At 43.7% G+C, this 25,688-nt stretch overlaps 1 protein-coding gene and 1 long non-coding RNA gene across 7 annotated transcripts in view; one reads left to right on the forward strand and one right to left on the reverse strand.

Annotated features, from left to right (window-relative positions):
- The window catches only part of KMT5B (lysine methyltransferase 5B), a 30,928-nt gene extending 18,516 nt beyond the window's left edge, over nucleotides 1-12,412 (reverse strand). For 2 of the 6 annotated variants that reach the window (XM_054197736.1, XM_054197735.1), the window contains exon 1: nucleotides 2,644-2,779. Coding sequence is in view for 4 of the 6 variants with exons in the window: in XM_054197733.1 (XP_054053708.1) it covers nucleotides 2,644-2,791; nucleotides 3,621-3,780 (308 nt within the window). In the remaining 2 variants the exon portion in view is untranslated. Of the gene's footprint in view, nucleotides 1-2,643; nucleotides 2,792-3,620; nucleotides 3,867-8,664; nucleotides 9,729-11,731 lie in introns of those variants that run through there. The other 4 variants (XM_054197733.1, XM_054197732.1, XM_054197731.1 and 1 more) reach the window with 4 other exon arrangements.
- A 13-nt stretch (nucleotides 12,413-12,425) lies between these two features.
- LOC128908141 (uncharacterized) lies at nucleotides 12,426-18,479 on the forward strand. Its single transcript, XR_008465872.1, has 3 exons — nucleotides 12,426-12,757; nucleotides 15,968-16,106; nucleotides 16,978-18,479. It is a non-coding gene; the product is annotated as an uncharacterized LOC128908141 (long non-coding RNA).
- The last annotated feature ends 7,209 nt before the right edge of the window (nucleotides 18,480-25,688 follow it).

Below are 25,688 nucleotides of genomic sequence, written 5' to 3' on the forward strand. Positions count from 1 at the left end.
GCAAACTCACTGGAGGATCCACCTGTAATCTTTTGAGAACTAGTTTTCAGCTCTTTCATACATTACTGACTTGACAGCTCACAGAGCTAATAGCCCAATTCCCAAGCTGAAGGGTGTTCAGGAATTGCAGGACTTTACTTTTATGGGCCACAGGAAAAAAAAAAAACACAAATAAACAACAACAAAAAAACCAAACAAAAAACCCGCAAAAAAACAAAAGATGAAAAATAACAATCGTGTTCTTGTGACCACTCCACCATAAGACCACTAATTCAGTATAAAGAAGATGGAAAACAAGGATGTTCCAACAATAATCTGGATATTTTTCTAGAATGTTATGAGTTTTTTTTTCTTCTAATCAATATACCCTGGGAAAAACAAGAGGTCTTTAAAAACTCTTCAACTTAAGGAATGAAGGAAGTAGAGAAAGTGCTTATATAGAAGACACTTATACATACAAAAATGCAGTCTTGGCTTCCACACACAAGGTAAAGTACAACTTCAGTAAGTGGTCATCAACTTATGCTGGGCTGCTAGTTGCAAAAATACAAACCTCTTACGTGTTTCCAACAGCAAAGAAGAATGCTGTCACAGTACGTCTTCAAACAAACCAGAACGAGTGAACAGGAGATATTTGCTTGCCATCATAAATGGCTGTTTTATTTTAAGCACACCTCAATACACAAACTATGTAACTAGTATGAATTCATGACTGAAGCGGAAGATGCCCAAACAGAAGCTGCAAATCTGAATTTCTACTACAATGACCTAAGTACTGGCATCTGGTTATTTTGAAAATGGTCTTTTTGTATTTGCTTCCCCCCCACCTTCCCTCGACAACAATAAATCTCAGGAGCTCTAGAAAGACTACAGCTTACTAGACGGAAGGAAGATGATCTACAGCTACAATAAGAAGCAGATGTCATCACTGTACCAAAGAGATGAAGAACTATGCTGATGCCTTAATTTTCATTCATTGCAATAATAGAAACTCTCTCAACAGTCCATTATGAAAGAGGCAAGAAGACGTGTTTCTGGTAAAAGTTGTAAGCCTCACCTAAGGATTGCCCATAGTGCTCCAAAATGATTAACTATTGTCCTTGAAGACTGCCTGTAACTGTTCTCTGAGAAAGGAAGAAATACATGATGATAGTCTTCGTGTAGTCTTTTGATTCAAATTAGTAACTAAGAAAGTATTTTAGGTGCTGAATACAAATCAGCAGAAAACAACATTTATGGAAGTAGTTTCTCCAACTATTAAACAATGAATACATCATTTCCTTAGCAAAAAGCGTATGAATTAACTACCTGTGCATAGTCTGCAGACTGGCATTCATGCAACAAAATCAAAAAGTCTTTTGAGCGTATGTATTTAGCTTGATTAACTGACAGAAATACAAAGACACTCCAAACTGAAATGTAAGAGTATCTACCTAGACCCTGTTTTGGGCACTATGTGCTGTTGTAACCGATGGCATGGAGGAATGGGAAGAACTCAAGCATTCCTCAAAGACGGATGTTACACTCTCCAGTGAAAAAGAAAAACCTCTTTGGAGTAAGTCTTTACAGTTATTAGGACCACAATGCTGCAGTTTCATGTGCAACTCATGCTGGCAGGTTATAGTAGCAACCATTATGTTATGCGACAAGAACAATTAATCTAGCAGTCATTTTTGAAGCGATCAGCTTGTTACATATATACAATTATCTACTTAACCAGTACTCTGGTTATGTGAAGTACAGTTACGAGAAGCTGCACAGGTAAACTGTTCTTCTTTAAAAATAGCCACAGCAACAGTGTGAATGACTGAGCAGCCTGCTTCCCATGATGTGCTGCCTGGAAATCCCAGCTCTTATTGTACAAGAATAAGCACGTGATTCCTGTCCTTAGAAATTTATCATTTATATATAGCTTCTCCATTAAGCTAGCAATGCAGATCTTGTATGCAAACAAAACCTTAATGGAGATCTATGGAATATACTTATCATCAGTGATACATCTGTAAAACAGGAAGAAGCATGCAACAACTAAACCCTAAGACCACACCACATTTAGACCAGAAGTATTCGAACAGGTGCATAACAGTGACAAACTACATGCAACTCTGGTAAGAAGTTCCCAGTAAGCACATTAATTTATCTTATACATACAGACATGCCTGAGTAGCATTCCTGGGTCTTCAAGACCTTAAGATCAAGTGAAAACAACACTGAAGTGCTCAGGAACTCTCTCTTTCTTGTGATGTTGTAAGAAGTAGTTTAAAAAAAAAAAGGCACCCAGGCACAAGAAATAAACAGAAGTCCCTAGACACTAACTTCTGTCTTTGAAATATTACAAATGACTAACAGTTTAAAACTTATGATTAGTCAACTGTTTAAGCTAGGAAACAGTGTCTACTACCAACGTGTTCTACAGCATAAATGCACGAGAGCTAACCGAAAGACCTATGAGAGCATTACAAATGCACACTGCCACAGAACTCCGAGTTCCAGTCTCACGTGCAACACCATTTTAAAGGCAGAAGCTACTCACAAATTGCCATTTTTTTCAGATTTTTGTAAATGTGCAAGAAAACTCAGTTTTGCTCTGATTACATCAGCTAAGAAGATTAATTCTTTTCTAGAAAAATAAGGACAAGTTACCTAGTATTCATTTTGTGTGTCTGAAAACCTAAATAGGGATCAAGAACCAAACTAGTTGCTAGGTCATCATTTTCACACAGTTCCTTGGCAGACATTCCAGAGGAAGGCACATAACGACTTTGACCCTCAAATCCTGAAGCACCGCTACCTGCAAATGAGAGAGCATAAATTAGATATCATCTAAAGAACATTATAAAGCCCAGCTACACTAGGGTTAGAGACAAACAAAACATAGAACAATTAAGGAAGATGATAAAATATCTGAAGAAACAGCAGTACAGTTATTTTTTTCCACTCTTGCTTTTGTTCATTTATGTAGCAGCCAATGAAGAAACTATTTTAGAATATTTCTTATGGGTGTCTTTAATTTTGGTTTCCTTCTCTCTTCGCCTCCCCAACTACAAGCATCTTTCCAGATGACACAGTTCAGTCACATCTGCCTCTAAGATTTCCAACCTATAAACTTGATGAAGTCATGAAAATTTAAAACCTCATCTTCCCAAAATCTGAATGAAGGACTTCCTCTGAATTTGTATTTAGCCCTTTATCACAGGCCAATAGCAAAAATAAAAATCCAAGTTTTCCTTAAAATCATTTCATAATGACTATTGATATACGTGACCATTCAAAATGGGATTTACTAAATGTGCATTCACTAAAAGTTGGGCTAGTATTTCTAATTATATTATCCACTTCCAATCACCCTAGTTCTCACTTAGTGCCAATCATGTATTTTATACTTATACCAGTTCAAAATTAACTTACATTCAGTTATTTTCACTTAACTTTTAAACTGAAGAGATCTATATTCCTGAAGTGAGCTAATGCATCCAACAAATACAAACATAATTAATACTTCTGATGATAGCTACATGCTGAATGCAGACCTCCTTCATGAATTAAGACAAGACAGAATCTGACTTGCAAATTGATAGATGAATCACACACAACACTGAGCTGCATAAAAATTTACATACATCTGCTTGATCTTCTCTCAACTCCATTTTTGCCCATCTTCGGATTTTCCTTTCCCACATGCTGCAATTTGGTCTGATTCTGCGCATGGTCATTAGACGACTTGCTTCCACTTCTCCTGCCATTCACCACCATGTTCTTGGATTCTCCCAGCCACTTCATTCCCCCAGACAATCTGACTCAGTTGCATTTAGTCACTTTTCAAAAGGCTTGGAGAAGTGGATGAATAATTTCAGTTCCAATTCCTACTGGAAGCAAAACATAAACATGATTAGAACTTACTCGGAAACTGTTCGCAAGACACAGATTTTAACAAAAGAAAAAAAAAAACGTGGAGGGGGGGAGATGGTGATCTGCATTTGCATTAGGAAGAAAGAAAAGCAGTTCATTAGCACTAGTACAATACAGACATCCAGAGGTGAACAACTTGTCCTACAACTTACAACCACATCTGGAAGCAAAGACAGAATTCTAGAGCTGATAAATTGCTAAGGACAGCTCAATTTTGAGAGCTGGACTATATACACACATTTACCAATGTGTTTAAATACACACACATATACCTGGATAAATACACACACAGCTATGTGACTCCAAAACCAGAGTATTTTCAAATTATATTTCCTAATAAATAAAAATCTGTAACCTGTTTGGAACTGTACAGCAAAGAATGACATTACACAAACATCCTCCCAGAAGTAAAGACGAACACAGTTGAAAAAACCCACAAGCAGAAAACTGACAACATTTTTGGAATGGAGCTGGGGGAAAACATGTTAAATCTTTATTTAAAAATCAGAGCTCAAAAAGCCCTCAATAATGATCTAGAGGACTCAGGCTACTATTTTTACTGTTTCATGTAACAAAAAAACCAAAAACAACCAGTCACAACACATCTGGCTCAATGGGCCAGCAATAAGTGGGCTCACAAGCAGAGCTGAAATCTTACAGTACAAAAATGTCCAGCAAAGCACATGCTAGTTTTTGCCTGCAGTCTCCATGCCTTTCGTGTAAATAATTATAAGAAAGTTACTAATGATTTTGTACAGTTGTGTCTCACTCTGTGTAACTTGCAGGAAAAAAATCTGAGTTACACGATTATTTTACAATTGCATTTATGCATTAGTAATTCATTTACTTGGTTTTCAGTTATCCTCCTCCCTACTGCTTCCTCATAAAATAATAACATAAAAAGAAGAGGCACAATTTGTTTAGAGCATTAATACTCTGCTCACAACAGATAACAGGTATTTCAATCTAGTGGAAGAAATTCCCAACAAACTAACAGATGTTTTGAAACGGTGTCTTTTGTAGAAGTTCCGTTTTTAATCAGTTAAGAGTAGCAAAATACTGGATTTCTGTTAGACACCCATGTGATCCAGCTACTTAAAGCTACAGAAATATTTATGGCTAGATGATTAGTAACTAAGTTACTTAAAAAGATTCAGATGATTGAGGTATTAAGAGAAAACCAGCAGACAAGTGATTTAACAGATGTATTGGCTCAAATGTCTTACTAAAACTATCATCCAGAAATCTACAGGTTTTAGAACCTTTTACAAATTGTCACAGAAGGATAGTAAGATTATTGACAAAGTGAAACAGCATCATACTGAGGAAAAGCTAGTTGAATTACTGCCTCAATATAAAGAAAAAGAACTGAGATGATTTCAGTGGAGAAGGAATTTTCTTGCTGACAGTGATAGAAAGGGTTGGTTTTGACCGCAATGTTTAAAATAATAATAATTAAAAAATAAGTTTAAATGTCTTTTTACTGCACCAGCAAGCTTTAATATAGCTCTTTAACAGAGCTGGAACCAAACAGTTTTGACTTCCAGAACGCAAAAGTTGCTCTCCATACTGACAAATTCTTTAGGAAGTTACCAGATGCAGCTCAGAAAACAAACCAGACACTTAAAATTTGCTACGGAAAGCCCTATTCATTGCATTTAGCTATACACAGAACTAGACATTTTTACGTAGTACCTCCAAAAAAAACCCCTTGGAATTCTTTCAGCCAAACCTATACTAGAAAACACTAGGCTTTTTTATTTTTTTTTCCTCTTCATAGAGCTTGCCTGATAACATACATTTTAAAAGGGGGAAGGGGGAATAAAGATCAACCCCCCCAAACTTTCTTGTTAAGCATCCCACCTGAATTTCCCTGAGAGACAGCTACCCTATGAAGATCTGCACTGACTATCACGCGATGACAAGCTTGTGCTTAAACTTCCCTCTTTCTGCTTCTCAATCAATTCACTTTCCAGCTGTACATACTCTTAACTAAACCCCGTTCCCCATTTTTGTAACAGTGGTAATAAAGAGCATTACAACAGAAACTACATTAAAGACTTCCACTAAATTCAGTCTTGGTCTCTTTGCAAACCAGGACTGAACTATATATAGTCTGTGGTGTGCTACAGTTCAAGAGCAGTAAAGATAAATGAAGTCTACCATGAAGTTGACTGTAGATGCATGCAACAACGGGGAGGAAAAACATTCAATACAGTAGTGTTTCTGACAACTGACAGGTACTGTAGCTACACCTTCAGCTGGAAAAAAGGCGCACTCTGCACAAAGAAGGAAACTGATTTTCCTAAGTCTGGTTTGGGGAAGGTAAGTACTATTGGTGCTAAGACAATTCTGCCTAACAAATACAGTGATAAGGAAAGTATGGTGGCAAAGGTAAGAAGAAATGTGGCCACAGAACAATACTCAAAACATACCGTGTAGGAAAAACACTTTATTTTGCTGCAAAATATATTGATATAGATGACAACAGAAATCCTCTCCAAGAAAAATGAAGTCTTTTAGTGAAATCTAGCAAACATTCATGTGAAAAATCATTATTTATTTGATTCTAGCAGCCTAGTGAGCAAGAAAACCCATCTTCATCTACTGCTGCCTTTTATTTTCTGATACAAGATAAATGACAAACTTGAAGAGTGCACATGTGCTTCTTCAGCCTCTATTCCTTCTGTCAATATACACACACTGCTTTCAAGAGATGGTATCAAAAGGCAGAACCAACAGACAGGATTCCTTTCCCAGTGAATATCACAGCTTCTAACACCAACAAATAACCTAAAAGAGAGCAAAAGATGCCCCACTCATCACCACCATGTGATCTTTAATACTTCAGATGTGATTTGCTCTCAGTACTTTCTCTATCAGACTCATGCTGACAAGATCTTTAGGCACAGAGGGAAAAAAGGAAGAGATGAACACCATCTTCCTATTCAAGAAAAAACTGGAACATACTTACACATCCACACACTTTGAGACTTCTGCTAAAGGGATCTGCCATCAAATAATATAACACCATGCATGGATCACTCATGACTTCGGGTTTATCTATACTGTTAAATTTACCAGCACAATTACAGCTTCCAAGGGACCTTTTTCTTTTCAATGTAAATGTTCACATTGCTGTTTTGACCCTTGACTAATTACACCACTACTCTTTACAATTATATTGCCTTTTATAATTATTTTAAGGTAGTTTTACAGGCGCATTGCCTCACATGTCAAAATATAGCTCAATTGCATTCGGCCCCTCTCATCAGGGAATTTAGCATCTCATTGCAACAGCACTCTCAAAAATGAAAACTCAAGCTTCATTTACCTGGTTCTAAATTTATTAAACCTATTAACACACTTTCTCAGCATTATTTACATTTCAGTAACATTCGGAGGCACCCATTGACAACTGATGCACAAACATGATTAATGCTGTCATGGCATAAGATACTCAAAGCCAGATTTATCCAGAAGTGTTCACCAGACTGATTAAATGGTACCATTCAGATTTATATCATATGAAATGCCTTAGCCCTTTTATACTGGAAAGTGTAGTAAATCCCTATGTATTTGAGTAATGAAAATCTATGGCTGTTAAAACAGATCTCAAAGGCTGTCTGAGCCTCCCAGGTTTTGGGCTTTGGTCTAATGAAATCTATCAATTCAGAAAAGTCTTCTCATGAGGAGGAAAAAAAGCTGCACAAAACCAAATCAATCAATCCCTAAACCATACAAACACATACATCAGTAACCATAAGAAAATATGATTTATTTTCGTCTTCCATAGCACAGTTTTTGCATATAAATATATATTACTAAAAGGACAGGGGCAGCTTCTAAACAGATGCGGTGGATTTTGTTCATCCCCGTCCAGGACACAGGCAAAGACCAGGATCAGGAAGTTTCCTAACAGGCAGGGTCATCCTCCCCTTTCCCATGGTCTCCAGTACACAGGCAGTCAAAGGACCTCCTTCTAAAAATATGGTTATTTGTTTGGTTTTGGTTTGGATTTTTGTTCTTTAAAACTCAGCCATCTAAACCAGCTTTGGCTTGGTGGTGTGTTTTTTGTTTGTTTGTTTGCTATTTTTAAGTTAACTATAGCTGCAAAAAGTTTTCCTCAACGAAACAGCATCCTAAAACAAATATAGGACACAAAACCAAAAGACACAATGACCACACACCCAGCTTTTCTGGACAAATCAATGGTATCAAGACAGAAGATATATGTTTCATTACTGATAGCTCTAAAAAAAAAAAAAAAAAAAAAAGCCACAGACCTTTGAATTTGGGAAGCAGAGCAAAACTATGTAACCAGTTTTTCCATAGGATCACCGGGCTGCAGAGGACTTCACTACAGCCACCCCACCTGGATATCAAAAAAATCCACCCACTCCTAAAAAGTGTTCAGATTTCTAATACGAAAGACTCTGAGCAAAATCAAAGCTGAATGAAAATTTGCACAACTTTAAGGAATTATTCGAAACAGCCTCAAATCTTCTCTCAGTTACTGTTTTTGACAGCTCAGACAAGTACCATTAAGTCAGGGAGGAAAGGGAGGCACAGAACGCATCTGTCTCACAAAGAGTATGAAGCCAATGCAGAGTGTCACTTTAAACAGGAACCTAATGTCACATGCTACGATACAAATTATTATTGATTATACCAAAACACAGCAAAATCGGGTGTGGAACAGAGGTCTTTGCAACTACGGAAAGTGACAAAAAGAGAAGCTATTTGGGAGTTTACCTTCCCATAATCTCTGCAGTCAAAGCTGTATCTTAAAGAAAGGTCAGGTGGTCCCACAGGACTTCAAAGATTCTGGAGTTGAGGCTGCAATTCCTCAACAGGGTAAAAGCTGTTAAGGAAAAAACCTAGGAAAGGGCTACTTCAGTCCCACCCCTGCAGCTGCTTATTTTAGCCACCTGATTTCACACCCATTTTTGACTTTTTTTGCCCCTGGAATGAACTGGTTCAGTAAATTAAACCACCAGCACAAAAAGCAAAAAAAAAGGGGGGGTTGAGTGTTTCTTTTCAGATAGTTAATTCTCAGAATAAGCTCAGTGCAGAATTGGACATGGATTAACAGTGGCACGTGGGAGGCTGTAAGACCGTGTCAAAACTGACTCAGGTCAGTTCAAACTGCTGCAGAACTGCAGCCCCAGGATGCAGGCTCATGAGAACACACACGGATCCAAACCTGACCCAAACCCAGGCTTCAGTCCCCCACCAACAGCTCAGTCCGTGCACTCCCACTATCTCTTGTGCCAGTTCTTTTGCAGCCACATGACTTTTGTGTGTCAATTTGGATACTAATCCAAGTACAATGCAGGCACAGAAGCAACAGCGTACCAGTACAGATGAGTGGCAGAGAGGGAATGCACAGACAGAGGTGTTTCAGAAGCTCCTGACCCTTTCTCATCTCCCACCACCACCTCTTCCTCCACTGGGTGCCTCCCAGGGTGATGCTGAATAACTGGCCGAGCAAAGCAGCCCAAAGGCTGCATGATCCCCCCAACTCACGGCAGCGACTCCAGTGTTCGCCAGACTTTCACAGAGACAGTAAAAAAAAAAGAAATCCCTTCTGGGAGAGGAAGAACCTCCTCCTTCCTCTCCCTTGCCATCACACAAGCATTTCTACAAATTCTGGAGCTCAGTGAACTTCCGCATAACTCTGTTTAAGCTCTTTAACCCAGCAGGGAGGACAGCAGGTAATTTTCTGCCGGTTTAATGTGCTGAGCAGGTCTAGCAAAGGATCCAATGGGCACTAGAGCATGAGAGGACACAGTACCGGAGGAGCAGCAGCAGGACCACTGAAACGGGAAGGAAAAGCGTCAGCTGTTGTGACAGTTTAGCTGCATGACTTACACAGGTTCAGTTAACACAGCAGTTCAGGGCAGCCCCACCGTGGCTGGCACAAACAGCACTACAGTTCAAGGAAGACTTCAAACCAGTCCTGCTGCCCCCTCGCCTGCCCGTGCCCACTTCCACGCCACCCTCCCCCTGTGCCAGCAGAACAATTGCAAAGCTAAGCGGTGACCGAACCAGGGAAGACACCAGAAAAGCCTGAACCTTGCTGGGTTGAACCATGGTACAAGAGGATGTTACAGGGAGGGTGGGGGGACAAAGTCAGGGAAGTGGTCAGGAGCACTTTTTTGGGACTGTTCCCAAATGCTTTGCACTCTCAAACCACAGGTCTGGATTCCCCGCTTAGCACAGAAGTATCATACCTTGCACTTACTATGTTAATTTTGGCAACTGTCTGTTGCATTAAAGCACAACGCTGTCTGAAGCGAAAAGAATACTGGGAATTGTAGTCCTGCAATAGGATAGTGCTAAGAGAGCAAAACAAGTATTCAAGAGCCCTGTTAGTCCTGCTACTGACTATACGAGGATACATCATCCCACCTATTCATTTAATAGGCAATGCACCAAGTAATTACTTTAAATAAATCTTATTTTCCAGTTTGCGAAATCAAATAAATATATAACAGAGATGTTAGTATGGTGCCTATTTGGCTCTAGTAACAAAATAGCACAATAAACAAACAAACAAGTCCCATTTTTCAATCAAGTACATCTTGATTTCCTCACATGGCGTTACTTGCAAGGAAGAAGGCTTAAAACATTCAAGACAAAAAGCTCATTTTTAATGAAAACAGAAAAGGATGCATCCATAGCTACCGTGACCAGATTACGGAAAGAGGACATGACTCTGTGCAAACTTATTCTACAATACATTTTAACTTCATTGACTAAAACCTCCCACTATATATAGTTACACTATTAAACACCCTGATCAGATTGACATCTGTCACCTTGCGCTGAATTCAAACCACCAGAAAACTACACCAAGTTAAGTACTGAAGATTCTCAGGCTGCCTGTGATGCAACTCAACAAAACACCACGTACTCTCTCTCCCTCACCCCCCATCTTTACTTTTCCTTTTTTTTTTTTTTAAAGAGTAATGTGTTGAAAATAATTCGGCTTTAAAGTTTCAGATGTAGATGTGCTTTACCCCTTCCTTAGAAGTATATACTCCCTAATGAAAAATCACAAAAAAAAAAACCACAAGACGCCGGGCGTTTCGAGCTGATTGCAGCAAGCTCCGAGGCCGGAACAGTCACTCAAAACAGCCCTTAATAAAAGCGCCGAGTGGGACAAACCCGGGTTAAGGCTCCTGTTAGCGCTCACAGGGGAAAAGCCGCGCCGCCGGGACCACAAACCATCCACCGAGTAACCGAGAGCTTCCTTCTCGCTTCCCCACACGCCTCCCCGGCCTCAAACGACTCGCACGAAACCCGGCGGGGGCCGCGGCCGGCGGAAGGGGCTCCGGGCCGGGCGGCGCCTCCCCGGCCCCGTGCTGCCCCCTAGGGCTGGGCCTCCCGACACGGGCCCTTCCCGCCGCCCCCACCTCCCTCCCCCGGCCCCCAGCCGCGGCAGCGAGGCGGCACGGCCCGCAGACGCCCCTCAGCCGGCGGACGCGGGTCGCCCCCCTTCAACCGCCCCGCGGCGCCGGGTCCGTCCGTCAGCGCCGCCCGGAGGCGGCGGGCGCGACGGCGGCCCCGCACGCTGTCCCCGCGGCGCGGAGGCAGCACCCGGGCGGCGGGGCAGGAGATGGGGACAGTCCCGTCGTGTCGTGTGCCCGTCCGTCCACCCCCCCCTCCCCCCCAATCTGAGGGGCACGGCCCCCGGCGCCCCCGCCTCGCCGCCCGCTGACAGGCGCCTCCCACGCGCGGGGACACCCTGCTCACACAGGGCCCACGGGAGTCGCGACACCACACCCCCCCACACCCCCCCCCAAAAGACACTCACCTCCCGGCTGCCCTCCGCGCTGGGTCCCCCGCCGCCGCCGGCGCTGCCCCCGCCGCCACTGGGGGAAAATGAATCATCAAAGGGAAAGGAGCAAGGGGAAAAAAAAAGGGGGGAGGAAGTGGGGGGGGGAGAAGGAAGCGAAGACTGAGCGAGGGAAGGGCGGGGGGGGAGGGGGGCGCCTAAGGAGGGGGGCAAGAAAAAGCAGCGGTAGTGATAAAAAATAATTCCGAGTGGGGGGAGGAAAAAAAATGGCGGATTAAAATCCAAGATGGCGGCGCCGAGGGGCGAACGGTGCAGGGAGGAGGCGACGGCAGTAGCCGCCTAGAGATCCCTCCGCCGAGCCCCGCGAGAAAGAGTCCCCCGGGCTCCCTCGCAGAGACCCCGCGGGGCGGCGGCGAGCACCGACCGCCGCCGTCGTCGCCGCCGCTTCCTCCTCCTTCTCCTTCTTCTCTGCAGGGAGCCCTCGTTCCGCCGGCCTGCCGAGCCAGGCGGGCCGCTGCGCCGGCTACCGCGCTCCGAAGTTTCTTCTTCTTTCTCCTCAGCGTAGCCCACGACCTCCTCGCCCCGTCCGGGGAGACGCCGCCTGCCCCTGCGCTCCCGGCGGCGGAGGGACACCGCGGCCAAGCTCTGCCTTACGCCCGCCGCTGCGGAAGGATACACAACTCCAGAGGAAATACAGACCGCCCCCCCCCACCCATCCCGTGCCGCTCCCTGCCTCCTCCCCCCGCCGCCGCCGCCTCACGCCGGCCGGCGCAGAGGCAGCCCGCCAGCCCGCCAGCCTCCGCGCCTCGCCCGCGGAGGAGGGACAGCGCGGACCGCAGCTCCCATGACCGCTCACAGGCCGGCGCTGCGCCGCGGCGGAGGGATTTCGCTGAAAGAAAACAAGTCCCGGGCCACCCCGCGGCTCTGGGCCGCCCCGGCCGTGTGTGCGCAGAAAGAAGTCCCGGCCGCCTCACGCGGTGGAGGGATTCCTCCGCCCGGAGCTGCCCTTTAAATGCGAGGGACTCCCCGCCGCGGGGGCGAGTGGTGGGTGGCTCATGTGCGTCCCGTTGAGGGTGGGGGGGTTTAGGCGCCCCTTCCACCTTCGTTCTGGTGTCTGTGAGGCGACAGGTCCCCCCCTCCGCTGAGGGAGTAGGGACCGCAACTTCAGCGCCTCCGGGAGCTCCCGAGCCGCGGCACCTGCTTCCCCCCCCGTTCCTCCTCCCGCGCCGCTGCCTGACAAGAGGCATTTAAAAATGGCCCCCGCGGCCTGGAGGGGGTGGCACGGCGCCTCCTCTTTCCCCGGGACGCTGAACGGGAACGGGGCAGCTCCGGAGCGGGGTCGCTGGCCCGCCCGTTCTCCCCCTCCGCCCCCTTCCAGGCCCCGTCTCCCCACGCGTGTTCGCGGGCGGGCGTGGGGGGGTGCGAGGGAGGGGGTGCTCGGGGCCACCGGCCTCAGCAGGGTCCCCTCGGAACAAAAGGTGGCTTCGCTGCTGTCGGGACCCGCTGAAGGCGGCGAGATGGGGGGAGGGTGGTGCGTGTGTGATGGCGATACCGCCCATCAGCACGAACGGGCGCAATTAATCGCGTTTATTGGTGGGGGCGGGCACCCCAAACCTTGCTAATGCGGTAACCGGTGGACGTCTCTACATTCGCAGGAGCTGGAAAACTCGCAGGCAAGCGTTTTCTCTGCTCAAAGTTCAGAAGTTTTATGGCGGACTCAATGTTTCACGTTGCCCGTTTGTGCTTCTTGTCATATGATAACGCTGATTGCAGCACAGGCTGTTCTCAAATACAAGTTTTATTTTCATAACTTTGCTAGAAGGTTTCAGATCATTTACGTTCATTTTAAGGCAACCGTAGCCGTTGGTGGACGAGGAAAAGATTTGCCATGTAACATCTCTCCCCTCAACAGCTACTCACCAGGAATACCAAAATCCTCAGTTTTATTCATAGTAGCATGCTGAAGTTTTTTTAATAAAATACAATTTTGCATGGAACTGGGTTTAATTTTGCTTTAGTCATACAAGTGAAACAAGATCTGGAAATAGCATGTGTCCTGACAAACCAAATTGCTAGGTAAATTGATTTTGTTATAATTTGATAACAAGAAATCGCCTCTGAAGCTGAGATTTTGTGTGCCCTGTTGCTAAACCAGATTAACAGAGACTTTAACAGTTAAATTATAAACCTCTGAAAGATTTACTTCCAACCAGAATGGACTATTAATAGCATTGCAAGCAGCGACACTGTGATAATATTAGTAACAACATTTGTATATTGTTTTATAGATGCACCAGGTTGCTCTGTGTATTTTTGGGAATGGCTACAGTCATCTCAGAATCGTAGATGTTGCTAGACTGGAGGATGCTGGCTTCAGTCCTAACAGCAACAAGAGTTTTCCATAGCTCTGATGACGGGTGTGGAGTCCTTAATGTGGTTGAAGCAGCGGACCTAAACCCCCCTATTTACACCCCCACCATGGACTCCAGCAATGTGATCTGGTGACAAAGCCCTGGCTGCGTGTGAAAGGATGTTATGGTTTTTTTTCAGAACACATTCGTCTGAACCTTATTTCCTCTGCTATTCTGGCAACAATTAGAAAAGTTAAAGAAAAAATAAGCACCCTTTCCAGTTTGATTACAGTTGGGTTTGTTATTTCTTCTATGTTACAGCATTTTCCCATTGTAGGTCTTTCATTTGATAAAACAAAACACTGTCTTGGAAAATAAGACAGTTGGGTAGTCAAACCTTGGTCAAATCATGATGGGATGCTTCAGGAATAAATTTACTATGTTAAACAATTTTGGGTGCCTGTGTTTTTTCTGGAAACCAGCAGAGACAGGGCAACTAGCTCCAACTAAATGTAATTTCAGAAATTTGTTATATTTTGTATTGTGAAAGACCCATCGATAGTTTCAACATTGGCTTCGCTTCCTAAATTAATACTACCATATCAGGCTTAACCCTCACCGGAACATGAAACGTCTCAGATAATAAGCTTTTATTGTTTTCTAATTTCGTATCAAAGGATGGTGATGATGGCATTATTTTTTAAAGGCATAAAAATTTCTTACAGTCACATGTTACTCAATATATCTATGGTGATTTTATGACTTCTGCTGGAGAATTTTTTTCTGATACTATAAGACCGAAAGATTTCAAGCATACGCCAGGCAATGGATGAGTTTATTTTGGTGTGCATTGGCAAGAACCAGTAGTCTTTAATTCCTGAAGTAGTATTCCTAAATTTTTACAGTTATAAAAATCTGCTTTTTGCTGATTTTGTAGACATTCCCCCCTTTGGGAATAGTAGCTTTTGTATTCTCAGCATCCCATATATGCTATGACGGTACAGTCAGAATAGTCGCAAACATTTTTGGTCAGCCAGTTTTCACTGAAAAAATGTAGTTATTAAAATATTTATGTGATGAGCGGTTTTGTAAAAACCACTTTGGTTCTTCTAAGCAGCAAAACTTGAACTTCAGTTAGGCATAGAAGCTGCTGCTGCATTGCAATCTCTGAGGCTGTGTATCGGTCCAGAATTCTGCCCACAGCTGCGGGGTCAGAATCCAGCCCTCAGCCCTAAGCCTCCTTATTCAAAATCACCCCTGCAACAAAACCTTTCCAATGATACAAAGCCAAATCCAGCTTAAGCTGAAAAAGATACAGCTCTAGCTGAGCGAATGGCGTTTTGTCCCTGTATGTCCATTCTTAACTTTATGTGCAAATCTGACTTAAATACTGTGGCAATGGGTAATTTGGACAACTCCAAGCGTATAACCACAATTGAAAAGTCCATCACCCGCTTGACAGTTTTACTCAGCCACGCAGGCATTTGGAGGTTTTGTTGCTTACTCTGATTCTGCAGGATTTTTACATAGACCCAGCGTAAGCGTTTCTGAAATGGACATCTGGGAGTGTTTATGTGCCAATAACAAGGCCGAATTGTCATACATGTTCTGGCTCTTTAGCAGGCCTCCCAGGCTGTAAGGTACGTTGGTGCCGTGAAAGTTTCAAAGCACACCGTGTCTTGCGCTACAGCTTGTATACAACTTACGTTGTCATTTTAAACTGGAAATACTGTGCCCAGATCCTTACTGTCAGTTTTGCCGATTTTAAGAGCCCAGCAGTATCACCCAGCTAAGTAGAAGCATGAGGAAACAGGAAGAAATACAAGGAAGGAGCCGAAGTAAATCATCAGGTGTAATGAGCTTGATCTGTCATTTACGGTAATGTTTTATCTTCTGTTTACAGCAAGCAGATGCTCTATGGACGTTATTTTTACGGCGGGGAAGAAATCATCTTGTGCAAAGGCGTAACAGGTTTCACATTGCGAACGACACTTTTCATTTGGCCATGGGCACGCAGAGGATTTGTTTCCTTTGAATGCTGGGTGAGTAAATACCTCCCTGTGACAATTTTGAGAGGATCAGTCCCTTCCCTCTGTGCAGGAGCGTGGCCTTAAGCACTAGCCACGGTGCCTCGCTCAACTTGCCGTGAGGTGTACCATTGCAATCAACGCGTCATCACGCCTGGCTGATGTCACAAGCCAGTTTTCCCTGACGGCTACAAACCCAATGTTGAACATTGCATATAAATGTACATAGGAATAAAATTAAAGACATTTTCTATCGAAATCTTATTAATTTATCAAAAATGTACATATTCTTAGTGGCAGATGGTCAATAATAGATGATAGATGGCCGCCTCTGTGTAAATTAATGGCTGTAATTCACTTGAGGGGATCTGCTGATGTCATAAGCTGCCAGAGTGCAGCTTGAGTGATTTATTAACAGCTGCAGAAATCCTAGAGTGAATTACATCCTTGTATTCATTTAGGGTCTGCAAATTTTTATTTATAAAATACGGAGGTTTGTATTTCTTCATTATTGTAGGGATCTTTTCTGTGACATTAATACAGGGGCACGGTGCAGAAATGATGAGTGCAAAAGCTCAGCTCCCTGCCTGCAGTAAAGGCAGATTTTCTCCACTAATGCATATCAACAGCAACCCTTTCCTTTATTTTTAAAATAAGGTAATCAGTTTCTACAGGGGTTTATGTAAGTTCTGGTTTTGGGTTTTTTTTTAACCCCACCATCAAATACAAATAATGTCAGTATCTTCTGATCCAGGAACCTCTGTCACTCAATGTTGTACTCACTGCCTCTGTGCACATTAGGGTATGTCCAAAACAGAAATACAGAAGAGGGTTGGGTGCTAAACAGGAATAAGTGCTACCTCTAATAATTGATTTTTCTCTTTAGGAAGAAGGCAACAGATCCAGAAGGCTATAAAAGGCACCTGGAAACCAAAATTCTTTGTGTATAGGGAAGAGACTGGCCCTTCTCCTAACACTATCCTTGTTCAGGGAGAAAACCTGAAGTTCTATTCCTCCATAAAATTCCTGCATCATGAAAGGGAAAATTTTCTCAGTATGGATCCCAGGTTAATCACATCGTTCTAAAATGTAAGCAAGCAAATGAAACAATATTTATTTCCACTCCCTTTTCCCCCTCCCCCAAAAATAGGAGGTGGTTGGGATGGTATTAAATGGTGTTTCTCAAACAAGGGATACATTTCCAAAAACTAATGCAAGTTGTAGAGAGAGAGAGGGAAAAGGAGACGAGAATAAATGAAGTGTTGCATGGTGGGAAGGAACAGTCAGAATTCGTTTGCAAATACGAATAATATTCTTATTTGAATATATATATTTGAATATATGTATTTTCGTAAAAATGAAAATATTCGTTTGCAAATAACTCATTTTGCTAATGATGCAGAATTTCTCGACAGAACTCACAGCGAGTGTTTGGATGCCAGCGAGATTCCAGTGAAAACTCTTCCAGCCTTCCCTCTTCTCCGAGATTAGTTTTGTTTGTTGATAGTTCGATTTTACAGGTTCTTGGGAAAGCGCCACAGTTCTTGGCCTCAGCAAGCAATACTGCTTTGGTACCAAACAAATACTGCTTTACTCCTGTTTTCCTTCACCAACCTCTGTCTGTCTCTATGTAAGAGGTACAAATAGAAGGAAGGCGATATTTGTATGGAAAACAAAGGTTAGAATTCGAAGAAAAACAGGCTCCAGAAATTGTTCACTCCCTTGAGGCAAAGCCCTTTGAAGTCATTATGAGTTTACTAATTTCAGTAAGCCTGTTATTGCTCTTACAGTGTCGTGGACAAAGCCCAATCACATCAGGATCCCACTACGTTATATACTATACAAATGCACAGAAGGGTATCAAGAAACAGGAAAAAAATAGCCATTTTTTTTTCCTCCTCTTTTTTTTTGTCCTTCGGGTGCTTTTAAAATTGCTTATGAATTCATAGCAGCATATATCCAAAAGCTTGACTCCTTTTGCAGACCTTTAACTGTGTGGGAACTATACATAGAGCAGATGACCAGCTGGACCACTGTCTCTCTGTGATTTGCAGCTTCCAGGTCAGTTCTGAAGCAGGCTCCTTCGTTTCCTCTCAAGTCGTATCTGAATCCATCTCTTTCCTTTTTAAACTGAAGTTGGGTTTGTTGGGTTTGTTGGGGTTTTTTTGCTTGTTTCTACATGTCACCTTGCTGATTCCGGACCCAGTTTATATGAAGGATGCTGTGCAAAAGAAAATTGAGAGCTTGGCAAGCGTCGCCCTGAAGTTGTCTTAATCTCCATTGTTTTCATGCTTTGGTGGGAGGAGTTGTTACTGTCTTCCCAAAGCTCCATTGTCGTTCAGAGATTCGTTATGTTGGCAGGGATTTTTTTCTTTTTTTGGGTCATACCAAGAATCACGGAATCACGGAATCTTCAGAGTTGGAAGGGACCTCTAGAGATCATCTAGTCCAACTCCCCTGCTAGAGCCGGATTGCCTAAAGCACATCCCTCAGGGCTGCATCCAGGCGGGTCTTGAAAATCTCCAGAGAAGGGGACTCCACAACCTCCCTGGGCAGCCTGTTCCAGTGCTCTGTCACCCTCACTGTAAAGAAGTTCTTCCGTGTATTTGAACGGAACTTCCTATGTTTTAGCTTGTGCCCATTGCCCCTTGTCCTGTCGCTGGGAACCATTGAAAAGAGCCTGGCTCCGTCCTCCTTAAACCCACCCTTTAGATACTTGTAAACATTAATCAGGTCCCCCCTCAACCTTCTCTTCTCCAGGCTAAAGAGTCCCAGCTCTTTCAGCCTTTCCTCATAAGGGAGGTGCTCCAGTCCCATAATCATCTTGGTTGCCCTACGCTGGACTCGCTCCAGTAGTTCCCTGTCCCTCTTGAACTGGGGAGCCCAAAACTGGACACAGTACTCCAGTTGTGGCCTCACCAGTGCAGAGTAGAGGGGGAGAATGACCTCCCTCGACCTACTGGCCACAGTCTTCCCTATGCAGCCCAGGATGCCATTGGCCTTCTTGGCGACAAGGGCACACTGCTGGCTCATGGATAATTTGCTGTCTACCAGGACCCCCAGGTCCTTCTCCTCAGAGCTGCTTCCCAGCATGTCTGCCCCTAACATATACTGGTGTTTGGCATTCTTCCTTCCCAGGTGCAGGACCCTACACTTGCTTTTGTTGAACCTCATTAGGTTCTTCTCTGCCCAGCTCTCCAGCCTGTCCAGGTCACGCTGGATGGCAGCACGGCCCTCTGGAGTGTCGGCCACCCCTCCCAGCTTGGTATCATCAGCAAACTTGCTGAGGATACACTCTGTCCCCTCATCTAGGTCATTAATGAATATATTGAACAAAATTGGTCCAAGTATTGACCCCTGAGGGACACCACTCGTTACAGGCCTCCAACTGGACTCTGTGCCGCTGATCACAACCCTCTGGGTTCTGTCACTCAGCCAGCTCTCGATCCACCTCACTGTCACCTCATCTAGCCCATACTTCCTCAGCTTCCTAATGAGGATGTTATGGGAGACAGTGTCAAAAGCCTTGCTAAGGTCAAGGTAGATGACATCTACGGCTCTCCCCTCATCCAGCCAACCCGTTATAACATCATAGAAAGCTATCAGATTGGTCAGGCATGATTTGCCCTTGGTAAATCCATGCTGACCACTTCCAATAACTTCCTGTTCCTCTATGTGTTTGGAGACGACATCCAGAATGAGTCGCTCCATTACCTTCCCAGGGACAGAGGTGAGACTAACCGGCCTGTAGTTCCCTGGGTCCTCCTTCTTGCCTTTTTTGAAGATTGGAGTGACGTTAGCCTTCCTCCAGTCCTCAGGCACCTCTCCTGTTCCCCATGACTTTTCAAAGACGATGGAGAGTGGTCTAGCGATAACATCTGCCAGCTCTCTCAGCACTCGCGGGTGCATCCCGTCAGGGCCCATGGATTTATGAATGTCCAGCTTGGCCAAGTGGTCTCTGACCCGGTCCTCCTCAACTAAGGGAAAATCTTCCTCTCTCCAGACCTTCCCCCTTGCCTCCAGGGTATGGGATGCGTGAGGGACGGCTTTATCAGTGAAGACCGAAGAAAAGAAGGCATTCAGTAACTCTGCCTTCTCTGTGTCTTCCACCACTAGGGCACCCGTCTCATTCATCAGTGGACCTATATTTTCCCTAGTCTTCCTTTTTCTGTTGATATACTGGAAAAATCTCTTCTTGTTATCTTTAACTGCAGTGGCCAAGCTGAGTTCTGATTGAGCTTTGGCCCTTCTAATCTTCCCCCTGCATAGCTTTGTTATATCTTGATAATCCTCATAAGTTGCTAAGCCCCTTTTCCAGAGAATGTAAGCCTTCCTTTTTTTCCTGAGGTCCAGCCAAAGCTCTCTATTTAGCCAGGCTGGCCTTCTTCCCCGTCGGCTTGTCTTTCGGGACATGGGGATGGCCTTCACCTGTGCTTCTAAGAGCACCTGCTTGAAGTATGACCAGCTTTCCTGGGCACCTTTGCTCTTCAAAACTGCCTCCCAAGGGACACTCTCAGCCATGCTCCTAAACAGGCTAAAGTCTGCTCTTCGGAAATCCAAGGTGGCAGTTTTGCTGGCTCCCCGCCTCCCTTCACCAAGAATTGAAAACTCTATCATTTCATGGTCACTCTGCCCAAGACGACCTCCAACCTTTACATCCCCCACAAGACCTTCTCTGTTAACAAACAGTAGGTCCAGTAGGGCACTTCCCCTAGTAGGTTCCTTCACCAGCTGTGTTAGGAAGTTGTCTTCCACACACTCCAGGAACCTCCGGGACTGTTCCCTCTCTGCTGTGTAGTATTCCCAGCGGACATCTGGGAAGTTGAAGGACGGGTAGTTGAAGAAGGAAGGGTACTAGTTCTGTACGAGCGCTATGCTTCAACACCGCTTACTTGTCTCCCTTTTATAGCCAGGTTTTTCCTCCCTGTACAGACTGGCAAATCACTGCGAGACTGTGGGGTCCCAAGGAGTTACGATGTACAGTATTTCTCCCTCTTCCTGCATTACTTCTGCAAGTTATGAGGCAATTTTCTTCATAAACAGCGAGCTGCCTAATGCTCTCAGTCCCCCAAATCCTCTGAACGTCAAAATAGAGGTAGTTGTTACAGCTGATCTAATCCTGAATGGCTACCGAAATAAACAATGTACTATTTATTATCTAGAGATCCATGATAAATAGCAGTGGACCAGGTTCTGCTATGCAGTCTCTTTGGGTTGCCTAGACTGCGCCTCTTATAAGGCAGGAAGGAATTTAATTCATCCACTACAGATTTCTAAATCCAAAATGATGGTATTTGCAGTTCTGTCGCTGAACAGAGTCTCCAGCCATGTGAAGAGCAATGTGATGCTTTTTTTTCAAGTGGCAGAACAAAAACAAACCGATTTTTCACCTTGCAAGTTTTGTTACTGTAAAGTTTGATTGGTTTTTGGGTTGTGCTTTTTGTTTGTTTGTTTGTTTGTTTGCGTTTTTTTACAGGATCATGGAAAATTTCTGATGGGTACTGATCGGATTCCAACAGAGCATGCTGATTGAGGTGTTATTTGTCCGTATCTATTACCTGTATTAATTATCTCACACCTGGAAAAAATAGCGTCTGTTTCTAAAATGATCCAAAGGGCAGAAAAAGGGCAAAAAAGGACCCCAAAATGTGCTTGTTTCATATTTTTGTTTGCAGATTTTCATGCATTGACACTGTTCTGCTCATTACCTGGTTATAGAACCTAATAGTAATTTCTTCTCCTCACTGCTTTTGGTTATATTGGAGAGATATGTGGATATTAATCTTTCTCCTACCAGAATCTGGCAGGCCTTTGATTTTCTCCTGACAGAAGGCGGTTCTCAGGTGCATTTTTATTTTTCTTTTAAATTCATGGGATGTTCACTCCTTTTATGCTCCGTCAGTACTAAAGAGTTACCTCACATGAGCATTGGATCCACATGCGAATCATATATTCCTTCTGACATAAACCACACGGGCACTTTGCCAAGAGTAAATCCCATAAGAAGGGCATTAAATCAGGCACGATGTTCTGTTTTCCCTGTGGATACCTCAAGCTCCAGCTATTGTTTCCAGAAAGGATGCTTTACCCAGCAATGGTGCAGTGAGAAGAATAATTTGTGTGCTTGCAATTTTAACTTCATGTCCCAGGTCTGGAATAAGAATTTTTCCTCTCCTTGGAAAAAAAAATAAATTAAAAATTAGAAAAATGGAGCATTTCTATCAAGTGACAAAAAATAATTTGAGTGCATCTCTGCAGCATCCTCATCATGCAGAATGGAGTGTACTGTGTTGATGACTTGCTCAGAAAGGGAAAAGATTGCCTTACACTACATGATTTTGCATTTTGGAAGCATGCAAGAGGTTAATTTATGGGAGGGAAGGATGAGGAATTAAACAAATTCTGTCCTTGTCTGCTTCATTCATCTGTTTTGGGGAATAATAAAAAGTACAAGCTGAAGCAAGTTTGGATAGATGATATATCAACACCTGCAAGGAAGGAAAATGGCTCAGGATTTACTAAGTGCAACTATTGAGCATCTTTTTTTTCTTGCATCTCTGTTACGATGGAGGCTAGCATCTTACAGAAGTAGCTTTGAGTCCAGGTTGGAAGGAAGCCAGAAAAAACTCTTTCTAAAAGCCAGCGATTTTTTTTTTTTTTAGGCATTTGGATACAGTACCAGCTATCAGTTATGTGGGCAAAAAACCCTTTGGTTTTATTTAAGGTTGAAAGACGTACACTGACCTTGGTGATACAACTCTGCAGGTCCAAAGTACCTGCTTTGCTGTACCACCCTTACAATTCTGCAGATGAGAGTGTCACACCATTTTACAGGACATTGGCCCACAAAGAGTACTTCCTCGGCCTCAGGAGAGGTTCATGAAGGTCCAAGACAAATTCGCTCCATAGAGATGGCGTTTTCTGTGACTTTCCCTTTGGTTTTCCCAGTCACTAGCCGTTTAAGGTGCCAAGCTTGGGCTGATTGGGAGAGGCTGTTACTCTGCTCTTTCTGTAATTAGGGATAGCTGTAAAATGTCACAAAGTGGGCACCCTGTCTCTAGCTGCTTTTGAAAATTTTGGTCATAATGCCCAGTTGGCTATTTTGTTTGTGCAACGGTGGGTTCTGCTAGAGTCTCTGGGATAAATAATGAGTTACTTTGTTTACTCAGAGAGGAAAGAAAGTTAGGTCATTTGCCTAAGCTTACTTTTGAGGCTTTCACTCAGTGTGCCTGTGATAAGAATGTATATCTGAGTGCAATGGAGTTACAGCTTTGATAACATCCCTTCCTTAAATATGATAGAAAGTCTTGCTGGACTCCAAAGAGCAATGCAATAAATCTGCCTCAGTTATTATTACTTCAGGAGCAGTCATAATTGACCTGCTTCCTTGTGCCTGTAAAACACATTGAAATATGTCACTGGAAATGGCCTTTTCACTCTCAGTTTTGTCCAAAACTGAAGTTTGGAAAAAAACACCTGGCTACTGTCATGGATGTATATGGAGATGGCTTGATATCTCCGTTCTAAGCTTTGGAAAGACTGTGTTATTCATCAAGGCTGAATGGAAGGCAAGAGATGGAAATTTTGGCTGTATACATTTTTTCGTACAGGCAAGTGAGAAATTACAAACACATCTGGACTGGGCTTTACCTTGGCAACAAGTTTTTTTTTGCTTGAAAGGGTTTTTTTGCTCCTTTATGGGCTCTATCCTGCTGTCTTTGCCCTTTGCGTGAAACTTTGGCAGATGCAAGAGGCAGGATTGCAACCTCTGAACTTGGTGACCAGCGCTAAAACTTTTTAATGACAGAAGGATGGGATCAGACAGAGTGGAAAAAATTTGGTTATGGTGTGTTCAAGGTGTGCCTGCCTATTCTTCTGACTTTGTATTTCTGCAGAAGACACCTTCCTCTTGGTCAATATCAAAAGCTGTCTGTCTGCTTTTCTACTTAGTTGTAACATTTTGCTAGCAGTTCGCAGAGGAAGCATGACAAAAACTCAAAATCCTTCTGCTGAAAATGGTGCCATTAGAGGCTAGGGAACAACTGGGATGACAGATTCCTCAATGCGGTTCTAGTTTTGCACGTGAAACATTTCACTAATCTCCTGTCTCCCTCTTAGTTCATTGTCTAATCCTCTTTTTTATACCTATCAGTAAGTTAATGAAATCTACCCCAAAGGTTTGCTATGTGACTTAAAGTGCATTGCAACGAAGTAAAAGGTCCTCCCGAAATTCAGCCTTTCACATCCTCCTCCTCACCCTTTGCTTAGAGGAAGAATTAACATGCGTCCAGCTTTCTAGCGGAGCTGGGGAAAAAAAGTTGTTTAGTATTATTAGAAGACAAAAATTGTCATTCTTGTTCAGACCATCTAGGAGGAAAAGTACCAAAGCTATAGTCTGGAGACTGTTGCTTCTGAATTGCAGATGCAAATTGTACCCACGTATATTATTTGATTTGCTGTGACTTTCTGGCATTCCTTCTCAGTCTTCTGACAGAAGTAACCACGGTGGTAGCATTGCAGATGATAGCTCTTGCAAGACGAAGGCTGATTTGGCAATTTCATCTTTGTTGAAATCTCTGCGGGTTTTGAAGACCTGGATGAGGTTTATGGGAGGGTATAGTTTTATCATCAGGAGAAGGGCAGCCCAGTGTGCAGATACTGCATCAGCGTTGACAAAGAAGCAGCCTTGTGCTCCAAGACTGAGGGCAGGTCTGCCTCACACGATTTGGGGCTCTGAGTCTGTAGCTGAAGGCCAGCCGCTTAAATGCCAAACCCATTTACTTCTTTGAAGAACTCTAAGATGCCTCTAAGGGAAGGTGGAGAGGAACAGAGAAACTTCTTCAGTGATGCACCGGGATAAACAAGGAGTTTCCACATTCAGGGTTAGTGAGAACATGGATGGAGTGATCAGAGTACATACTTACACACATGTCTACATACAGAAAGCAAACGAATCTTCCTTCTCCTTCCTATGCCTTACTGTCCTTCCTCATTCCTATTAGCTGAATGCAAGGGAACGTCTGACGACAGGGGAAACTTTCCTCGAAACTTCTGAATATTGATGGGAAGCCCCTTTTTCTTTTAAGGAGAACCTGGCTTTTCTAGCCAGTGTTTTTTTACATGAAGAGGAACTTTGCTGTTCTTCTGCTTTCAGAAGTGCACAGCACCATCCTGTCAGAAAGCTGCTTCTCCAGCAGATGCCTGCAACATGAAAGGTCACATCGGCCTGACCTGCCATGAGCAGAGAGTGACTGTCCTCTCTCAGGGAGTCAGAGCCCCGTTTATCACTGCTTTCTTCACAACCCAATTACCCTGGAAAAAAAAATAACTGCTTGCTGGCTGCCAGGCAGCTAATAAACGCTTAGTCCCAAGAGAAGGCTATTAGGTTCAAATCCGCGACATGGCAGGGGAGTTGGCAGGGAAGAGCCATCTAGGTGGTTGCAGGATGCACGCAGCTTGTGATTTTTTTTAGGGAAAGTTGAAGGCAATGGGAAGGCCCTGGTTTCACTGAGGACCTTGAGGGTAAGAGCAATGCCTTATTAAATGTCTAATTAGGCTGATAGACTCTGCCTTATGTCCCCACAACAGAATTCCAGG

Source organism: Rissa tridactyla, chromosome 4, assembly GCF_028500815.1.
Source record: "Rissa tridactyla isolate bRisTri1 chromosome 4, bRisTri1.patW.cur.20221130, whole genome shotgun sequence".
Classification (NCBI taxonomy): Eukaryota; Metazoa; Chordata; class Aves; order Charadriiformes; family Laridae; genus Rissa; species Rissa tridactyla.